At 50.4% G+C, this 9,692-nt stretch overlaps 1 protein-coding gene across 1 annotated transcript; it reads right to left on the minus strand.

Moving 5' to 3' along the window:
• Positions 1–1,380: 1,380 nt before the first annotated feature.
• On the minus strand, positions 1,381–9,039 carry LOC119100915 (protein obstructor-E). Its single transcript, XM_037224116.1, has 5 exons — positions 8,854–9,039; positions 3,283–3,480; positions 2,428–2,631; positions 1,943–2,153; positions 1,381–1,623 (listed from the first exon to the last, which is right to left on the minus strand). The coding sequence occupies exons 1-5, from the start codon at positions 8,966–8,968 to the stop codon at positions 1,593–1,595; spliced, it is 759 nt and encodes a 252-aa protein (XP_037080011.1). The 5' UTR covers positions 8,969–9,039; the 3' UTR covers positions 1,381–1,592.
• Positions 9,040–9,692: the final 653 nt, after the last annotated feature.

Here is a 9,692-nt window from a genome sequence, read left to right on the forward strand (position 1 = left end):
TTGAAACCCTGGACTAGCTGACTTTCAAAAGCATATTTATCCACCAAACCCTCACTCTTTTACGCAAAACCTGCAGTACAAACGAGCCTGAATCTTTGGCCGCAGGGTTGTTCTGTCTAACCGAGAGCGCACCAATCACGTGCGGAACAATCAGCACGACCGCCCCTTTCGTCGGTCCACTAATCATGTCACCGCCGCCGGAAAACAGCAGTTCGCGTGCCGCGCGGTGAGGCTATGGAATGCGCTACCGCCCGAATTCTCCGCCACGACCTCTTCAGCTTTGTAAACATGCTTCGAGGCATCATTTGAAAACATGAAGCTGTGCTGTTGGGGTTTGTGTGTGTCACTGGGGCTTCACTCCGCGCTCAGCTGCCGAATCTACGTGGCGTCGCCTGCCTCTCACTCGGGCGGGAAGCGTGGGCACCGCGGGGGTGGAACCCCGTACCTCTCATTTCCCAGATGCGCGGTGGTTGACGCAGGTGCGTTAACCACCACACAATCGGCACCCTGTGACTTTGGCACCATCGGCACTCTGTGACTTCGTTGTTTGTGCTTGTATGTGGTTAATTACTGTTGCTCTTTCCATCTTTGTATGACGCGGTTCCAAGAAAAGCCTTGTTGGCTTCGGCCACCCCTCGCGGGCTGGTGTTGTCCTAATTGTCCACGACATTCGGGGAAGCTTCCCGAACGTCCGCGAATGCACCATTTACTGAAAAACCATGCCTACGGCGCTCTATGTGCTCGATTCGATCTGCGACATCAGCTTTCTCGAAATACATCTGAGGAGCACAATTGTGGATCGAAATTCTAATTTATCGACAGTTCCACCATGCAGCGGGCATGACAATATTCCATCGTCATTGTGTTGCATTAAACACGCTAATTTTTCCAGACATGCAGTATTAGGTTGATTTCTATATGGTTGATTTATATATATATATATATATATATATATATATATATATATGTATGTATATATATATGTGTGTGTGTGTGTATGTGTGTGTGTGTGTGTGTGTGTGTGTGTGTGTGTGTGTGTGTGTGTGTGTGTTAGGCTGATTTTTTATGATATGCACGCATTACCCCTCCAAGTGCATGCTTGACGCATTAACAACAGCGTGTTACCAAGAACCAAAATGTCAAGCTATGATATATGTATGAGTGTGACTACGGCATGGCAGTTGTGGCGGCCATGTCAATTGTTTCTAAGTTGGTTCGCCTTAAGTTTCCTCTCCAAAGACACTCGTGATAAGGGTTTGCCACGCGCAATTCTATGGGCATGCTCCACCCGCGGTCACATGAACGCACAAGTTATCCGAAATGCTCTGAGACAAGGACGGCAGCAGCTCCGCATCATCGCGCACCCTGAGAAGAACGGCAAACTTTCTCCATAGTGTATTCATGTCAAGGTCAATGGTTTACATGCTTGGCGATTTTCGCTTTGTACAATGAAGTAACAGGTTCCACGATGACGATGAGTCGGATGGAGGGAGCGACTCGTTGGCAACTTCCGGCAATGCGGGTCACTGGCAGCATGCCTCGCGTCTCGCAGAAACAGACGACCAGCCCCGGCAGGCCGACAAAGCCGCCGCTTAAACGACATTGTCCTCGTAGTAATTCTCACTGAAAACAACGTCCAAAAAGTCAATGGTTAACATCGTCACCGGCCTCTACTGTGTTCTTTGTGAGTGGCAGCACTCAGACAACTCAAGCTCCAGCCAATGTGACACTTGCAAAGCTCTCGCACCATCTGCGCCGTACACGCGTGTTGCATCGCAAGTCAAATTTGTTCAGCTTCGCCGGACACCCACTACCAAAGCTATGTCTCGCAGGCATCCAAGTTGATGCAGTCAGCCCAATGATGTTCTACGGACAGCAAAATGCTGCAAGCCCCTGCTCTCTGCATCTGACCGTCCACACATCAATGCAGGGGCCCACTTACCATCCCGCAACGTTGATAGGGTCGTCGCACTTCCCGGACACATCGTTGAAAACGGTGCCTTCGGGACAGCCGCCCAAGGAAGGCTTCACACCGTTGAGACACACGTAGAAGTAGCGGCAGTCATCATGGGCGTACGTGGGGTTGCTCTCGCGGTTGCCGTGCACGTCCAACGCGTTCGCGGCGTCCGGAGGGCAGGAGAAGTCGCCGAGCCCTGCACACGAGACATGGGGGGAGGCGTCATGAACGTCGGGCGGGTGGCATCAGCCACGGAGAACCTTGAAGCCCGAACAGGCGGGACTATCGGACTCGTTTCGCGGTCACGTGGTGCGAGATTCGTGGCTGCATCACCCCCGAGTCGGTACGGGTAACGGTGCAAAGCCTTGAATTAACAGCATTCCTTTCTACCAGTCCAGACAGTGCCTCCACATCCTGTGCCATACAGCGGCTGGCACAGCGTCGGCTGCCGCTCTCAGAGGTGCACTCACTCTCACGCGCGTCGCACGCGCCTCGGTTGGCCGCCTCAGGCCAGACGCACTCGCGCGAGTCCAGCGCCACGTGCAGGCCCGGCGCGCACTGGGTGCGCGTGGCCACGCCGTTCTTGCACACGTAGTAGGTGTCGCACAGCTGCGGGTCGGCGAAGATACCGTGCTGGCGCTCACACTGCGGGTCCGGCCCCGGCCGCGGGTCCTCTGCGACAGTAGGTGCGTGCTGGTGTGGCAGGAGCGCGAAACACGCGCAGCGCGCGCGTGGGCGGGGGATCGGGTGCCCCGAAAGTGTCCCAAGGGAAGAGTCACATGAAGGTGGTGTGATATCATCCCGAAGACACGGGACCATGTCACCGACTCGGTCATTCGCTTCCCTCAGTTCTCAACAGCCATCTGAGCATGGGATTGTTGCTGAGAACGCGGTAGGAGGCGTGTGGTTGGGGTGTGTCACGTACTGCACGTTATGGGCGGTGCCATTCCGGACGGGTAGTATGGAAGGCCTGCTTAAAAAGCATGCCGACTCCGGATCGTGTTGCATTGACGGATGTGTACCGACGTGGGCATTTCAGTTTAGAGGAAGCTTGTTACGAGAGCGAACAGCCCCAAGAATGACACCGGGTGCCGTGAGCGATAATCCAGATCGCAATAATTTATCAATAGCTGCAAGTCATCCAAAGTCGTTGTTAAATTACTTAACGCACTCAACCTTCTCCTATACATCTAACGCCAAACAAATGAAAATACGAAAATAAGCACGCCTCACTATGCCTAAATCCTCGAGTGGTCAACCAGGCTCATTGAAGACACGATGCTGGAAGCCGCTGCCTCCCACAGAGGTCTTAGATGACTACTTACGGAGCAGCGTGCGGCCGGTGCAGTTCGTGGAGAAGGAGTAGTCGCAGGGGTAGATGGTGCCGCGCAGTCTGGGGTTGAAGGCGTGGCCATCCTCACACTGCTTCAGCTCCGCCACGTCGCGGGTGCAACGCCAGAAGTAATCACAGTACTCAAAGTCTGCGTAGTCGCCGAACGCTTCCGGACAGGTGAATTCCTGGCCTGGGGTGAATGTTTGGATTATCAGCCGATGGCCCAACCAAGGAGGTCCGAGACCCGCAGGTACAGCACCTACTTTACGCCGTTATATTGCACTGCGCGATCTGCCACGCTGTCTGTTACCATGCGCAATAGATTCGAAATATTAAACTCGTGCAGCATCATTTCGAACTGTACCTGATAAAGAGCTCGTTACAGTTCGTTCAGTAAGTCACTTCATGTAGCATCATTTATCAGCTCACGCTTGAAAAGAGCCGGATGATACCGCGCTTTCACACAATATAAAACTACGCATAAATAAAGCGTACAATGGTGGCGCGTAAAAGAAAACATAACATTGAAAAAGAGAAAGAGAAGTTGACATGTGAACGAACGACAATGAAGTGGGCGACATAACATGCAACTTTGCTATTACACCTTCTTCTGCCTTCTACTCTTGCACCAGTGCTCATACCATCGCGTGGTTTAGCTGCAAATATCTATATTTCGATGCATTTTGCTGCACCTTCCACATGGTCAATGCGAATTATAACCTTTTGCTACACTTTTCACATTGAACCCGTGGAATGTGCAGCAAAGTGCACCGAAATTAGGTCTTTGCTAAACCACACTGAATATTTTTCTCATAAAACAGAACAGTATTACTTATAATCAGCAGGGATGAGTCCATGGAAGTACACTGTGGTTGGTGCGAGGCAAAGTGGGGGTGCCTTGTGTGGTGTGGTGTATTGTGTGCAGTGCTATGATGCAGTATGGGCGATGTGGGTGATGTACGAAAGAAGGGGTTCCTTCAGCGCCGCACAGGGGATGTTAAAATATGACCGCTGAGTCAATAGTGGTCTTATTCTTGCCTTCTGATGTGAGAAAATCAGTCGCATAGACAAGACAGTAACATTAGTCTTATTTCTCCGATAAGAAGCAGGAGAATGGAGATATAGTTAGGTTGATATTTCGGCAACCTGCCTTTATCAAAACAACTTCTGCTATTGTTTCGATGAAGGCATGTTGCCGAAATATCCACCCAACTTTATTTTCATTCTCCTGGTTTTTCTCCGAGGAATAAGGACAATGGTACTGTTGTATTATCTATATGAATAATGTTCCTCGCTAACGCACAGAACAACTCACGTAAAATCAGCCGCAGTCGAATTTGGCCCGTGCGATAAAACAACGGAAATTACACCACCTTTGTTCCCCGAATTGGGCGTTGCCGTAGGGACATCACAAAATGCATCACAAGAAACTCAATTCTTTGATTCCATTCGTGTGTTTCGAATACAAGAACTGTGTAGAACACCTTATCTGCACCTATCAACCGCTTATACGATCCTGTCTGTAATGACAAGTAAAAATACGAATGACTTACATGAGCTGAGTTTTCTTATGTTTGGTTTCCTAGTGAGATCACGAAGTCATCCACTCTATGTGTGAAATTGATCTAAAAAGGAAGGATACGAAGAGAGTTTGCCAACAAATTCTGCTTGGGACATGGGAACTTCTTCGCAACCACTACCGGCTTGCCCAAATACAAATCAGTCATGGAGCATCATTCTCTAAACCTACCCGCGGAATCGTCATTGACTGGTGTGCGATATTTTGGCAGGCCATGTGTGGACTATGTGGAACGGTTGTGACAAAAGTACAAGAGGCTTGCACCTTTCAGGCCATGTCAGACGACCAAAAACTAATGGCCTAAAACGTTGGTGATGCTTGGGATGCTTGGGACCTACGTCCAAAGAAATGCACCACTCGGCATGTGAAGATTTCCGACGGCACGGGTATACGATCCTCCGGCTGATTCCACGCATGGTCGCAAGATTCCAGCCCGACCGCGATCTGCAGCTTTAAGTGAGGTCTGATCGGTATTTCCTACAAGTGACCCGTCAGGACTAAGGCAATGCATCCCTTTTAATGCATTACAACCTTTTTGTTGTATGCTTGAGGAGTAAAGCTAGCTAATGACCAAGTATGACACTATTTAATTACAACAGACAATGTTAGGTCACATGAGGTCATTCGGTGTCCATGCAAGCTCACAATATTCATATTTGACGTTGATATTAGCAGACTGTACCAAATTTTTAATTCTACTGGGTTTCTAGAGGCCTCAAAACGCGTGAGCGAAAGAAGGGTTTTCTTCAGCAGCCGTGCAGGATGTCAAAATATGACGAAATATTCCATGACCTGCATTAATTTTGCCAGCCTTCAGGAATTAATTCCGAGGTGGCATCGACCTCGAATGACTTTTACCACATCACTGGTACATTTCAGCGAACATGTGCCTGGGTCGCAAGTGTGGATGCAAGATGTTGTAGGGTTACATGCTTAAAGGATCCTGGGATCTTTGAGGGATCTAGGCCCACGTTGCATTTCAGTCACCTTTTTTATTTCAGGTTTTGGGGTCATATGACATCCCTTTTAAGATCTGACGTGATGTACCTGCTGCTTCGAACGACTCCAGCAGGGGTCATGAATAGCGGCGTCCGTTCTAAACCAAATGATCTCTTCGAAAGTATTAAACCCAAAACTAAAAGCGAAGCACGAGCGCATATTTTCGTATTTTTGGCGTGCGCAGCGTTGATGACAGTCAAAGTCAATAACAAGTCATAGAATGATACAATAAAATGATTTGAAAGGCACTTTAGAATAACCGAATGGAGTTTCCCCCCCCCCCCCCCCCACCCAGCCCCCTACACGGATGGCAAGGCAAAACAATTCCATGAGACTAACTGGACTTATGGCCCAAATTCAATGCATGTCGAATGTTCCATAATTTGGAAAGGCACGTGCCATCTGTGACCCCTTCAAATCTGTGCCTCGGAGGGATGGGGCGAGAGAGAGAGAGAGAGAGAGAGAGAGAGAGAGAGAGAGAGAGAGAGAGAGAGAGAGAGAGAGAGAGAGAGAGAGAGAGAGAGAGAGAGAGAGAGAGAGAGAGAGAGAGAGAGAGAGAGAGAGAGAGAGAGAGAGAGAGAGAGAGAGAGAGAGAGAGAGAGAGAGAGAGAGAGAGAGAGAGAGAGAGAGAGAGAGAGAGAGAGAGAGAGAGAGAGAGAGAGAGAGAGAGAGAGAGAGAGAGAGAGAGAGAGAGAGAGAGAGAGAGAGAGAGAGAGAGAGAGAGAGAGAGAGAGAGAGAGAGAGAGAGAGAGAGAGAGAGAGAGGAGAGAGAGAGAGAGAGAGAGAGAGGGAGAGAGAGAGAGAGAGAGAGAGAGAGAGAGAGAGAGAGAGAGAGAGAGAGAGAGAGAGAGAGGAGAGAGAGAGAGAGAGAGAGAGAGAGAGAGAGAGAGAGAGAGAGAGAGAGAGAGAGAGAGAGAGAGAGAGAGAGAGAGAGAGAGAGAGAGAGAGAGAGAGAGAGAGTGTGTGTGTGTGTGTGCGCTATAGAACCTGTCCCAACTGCGACATATCACGTAAATTCTGCGGGGCTGTTTGCCTCATTCGATGACATTCAGACCGCACCCTGGGGTGCGGTTTCATTGTTCAACATGAAGCGACTGGGCAGTGGTGCATGCATGTCACGCGATAACGTTCAGCAGCAGCTGACTGATGACAGCCAACATCGCTCCACTTTCCTGCTGCCTGCCGCGGACGGCATGCCGATCCGTGCTCAGCCTGAATTCAGCCCTAGATGTTCAATACAAAAGATATCTAAACTCGAGCTGAGCTAACGCAGCTTTCCAACGGTGGGCCATTTTCAGACCTGGCCATTTCACGTGTAAACCATGTGCGAGTGTACCCATGCCTTGCGTTGGACAGCACGACTCAGCCGCAAATGTAGACAATGCGTAAACATCACGCGGAGTGGATGGCGTGGTAATGGAAGATGAGCCGAATGTGACATCATTTGACTAAAGGTGACAATGCTACCGGCGCCCCGGCCCTCGCCATAGCTGGCCAACTCCTGCAGAGTCTCGGGCCAACGTGTCCTATCGAAACAGCGCCTTTCCAAACAACTTTCTTTTTCCACAGAATCAGCGCTTCCTTTCGTTCGACCTTGAAGGACCCCTTGAACTTTTACTCGCGGTGACCATGGTGACTACGCACTTTCTAATGGGTTGACGGCCCCGCGGTGGCCAGAGATTACTGGCGAATGCAACAGGTGTCGCTGTGCTCAAACGGCACTCCGGGATTTAAATATTGGATTGCGATGGCATAGCTTAGTCTAAGCATTATTTTCGGTTGCTCAACGCCCCGGCTGCTGCCAATTGCGGCTTGGTGAGACTAAGTGAGATTCGCAGAATAAACACATATTTTGTGACTGGTGTGACCCCGAAAACTGCAGCCAAGTGCTACCGTACGCAATGCTAACATGAATGACTGGTGTCAACTTTTTAAACACTCACTGAGGTCAGGCAGCTAGTTGAAGCCTGCTATCGTTTGTAGTTCTCCGACATGTCATGTAATTGTAATAGGCGTTCAGCACTTGAGCATATAGCTGAGTGTTAGCGCTACACGACACGCCAAAAATGCTTGTTCATCAAGCGCAATGTAACAGCAACCCAATTTTACCGAGCTGTGAATATGTACACTGAAAATTTAATCGTTTGATGCATTGTTGTTGTATAGCAGCACAGAGCTCGGCAGCAGAGATATGAAAGCCAGTGGTAGGATTTAACTGCACTCCCATGTACATACATAAACCACGCTTAGAGTTTAATGGTTTGGACCCAACAGTGGTGCTTTCCTTTAAATTTAGCCCGCTCCTTTGTAGGCGAATTTGACGGCACCGGGAAGAGAGCACTCCACCTCTGCTTTCCTTAAAACATGGTGAGGTGTTTGAACGTAGAACGTCAAAGAACCTAAGAAGGCCGGAGATATCAATACAGTGTCTCTTTTACATTTTCAATAATTATATTGCTCACGGTGACAGTCAAAGTTGGTGACCAAGATGGACATAAGCAGAGACTCGATTGGAGCACATTGCCGTACAAGGCCTGTGCACACCATTCCACGAGAGTCATCCAGCACAATTATCAAATTCGCCAGCGTGAAAGAAAACAGTAGCCGAACGGCTTCAAGTCTTACGGCCTGAAACTTCATCACCATGTGACTCACCATCCCGCAGAAACGTCTACATACGCCCAGCTCGGTGCTAGTGCGCTTGTCTGAAGGCCTTGGCCGGAATGAATGTCAGACCTTTTACTTGTCTGAATGCCAGATCTTTTGCCTGTTTGGGGTGTGGTGTCTCACATTCACCCGAGAAACCGCCGCTCAATGGACAGGGGGCGCCCTCTCCTGATATCTCGAGAACATCATGCAGGCGTCACCGCTGCCACCGTCATTAAGTGGGCCTCATGACGCCAGTCAAACTTAACATAACCACAAGCTGGCGACGGCGTCGCTGCCTGTCTCCCTTGACGCCGTGCGCTGCGGCGCCCCACTCACCGTATGCGCCGGCCAGCAGCGCGAACACGATGAGCAGCCTCATGGCGGAAAGTCTGGTACGATCGTCACGGTCGTCACCCCTGCACTGCCGTGCCGCCCGGGAGGCGGGCGTCATTTATTTGCGATGGTCGGGCACGACCGGCCGGCCGGTACCGGAGCACACGTGATCCGGCGCCGGCCACGGCCGCCGCGCCGGCAGCCAAGGCAGACGGGAACCATCGGCGGCGAACGCCCCGCCGCCCGCGGGCAGGGCATGGCGGGGGGGGGGGGGGGGCAGGCGATGTCACACTGGTGTCACTGGCATCGGGATGGGCGCGAAAACTGGGTCACGTAATCTGGAGATAGGACGTGGTGGAAGCTCGTGCCAGACTTCGGATGGGCATAACGAGCTTGAACCAGATTACGGGTACAGAGGGGAGACTTGACCTTGGCCACGCAGCGAACGAGTGGATCTGAATGATATGGAGGTGGAGAACAGCATCAAATTGGAGAAAGTCGCAAACCAGGGAACTTGAACCAGATCAGTCTGTAAAATGGAGCTCAGGTTACATCAGGGGAGTCCAAAAGCGCCTTGAATAGAATATCGATAAACTGAGAGAATTCCAGACTGCATCGAGTGAAACAGGAAAGCTAGGGACAAAAAATAAAACAAACAGTGACGAAACCACCAGGAGGATCGCACTTAATCATACCTACACGCGGGCGGGCTGTGATTGCAGCCCCACGCATTCTTGGTGGGACTGCACGGGAGTTCGGCACTCAAAACCGCTTAATTTAGCTCTCTGAAACTTGGTAAGTCTTCCTTAATATCAACTGCACATGGCCCGTAAAAATTTGGG

Source organism: Pollicipes pollicipes, unplaced genomic scaffold (genome assembly GCF_011947565.3).
Source record: "Pollicipes pollicipes isolate AB1234 unplaced genomic scaffold, Ppol_2.1 Scaffold_4881;HRSCAF=5763_pilon_pilon_pilon, whole genome shotgun sequence".
NCBI lineage: Eukaryota > Metazoa > Arthropoda > Thecostraca > Pollicipedomorpha > Pollicipedidae > Pollicipes > Pollicipes pollicipes.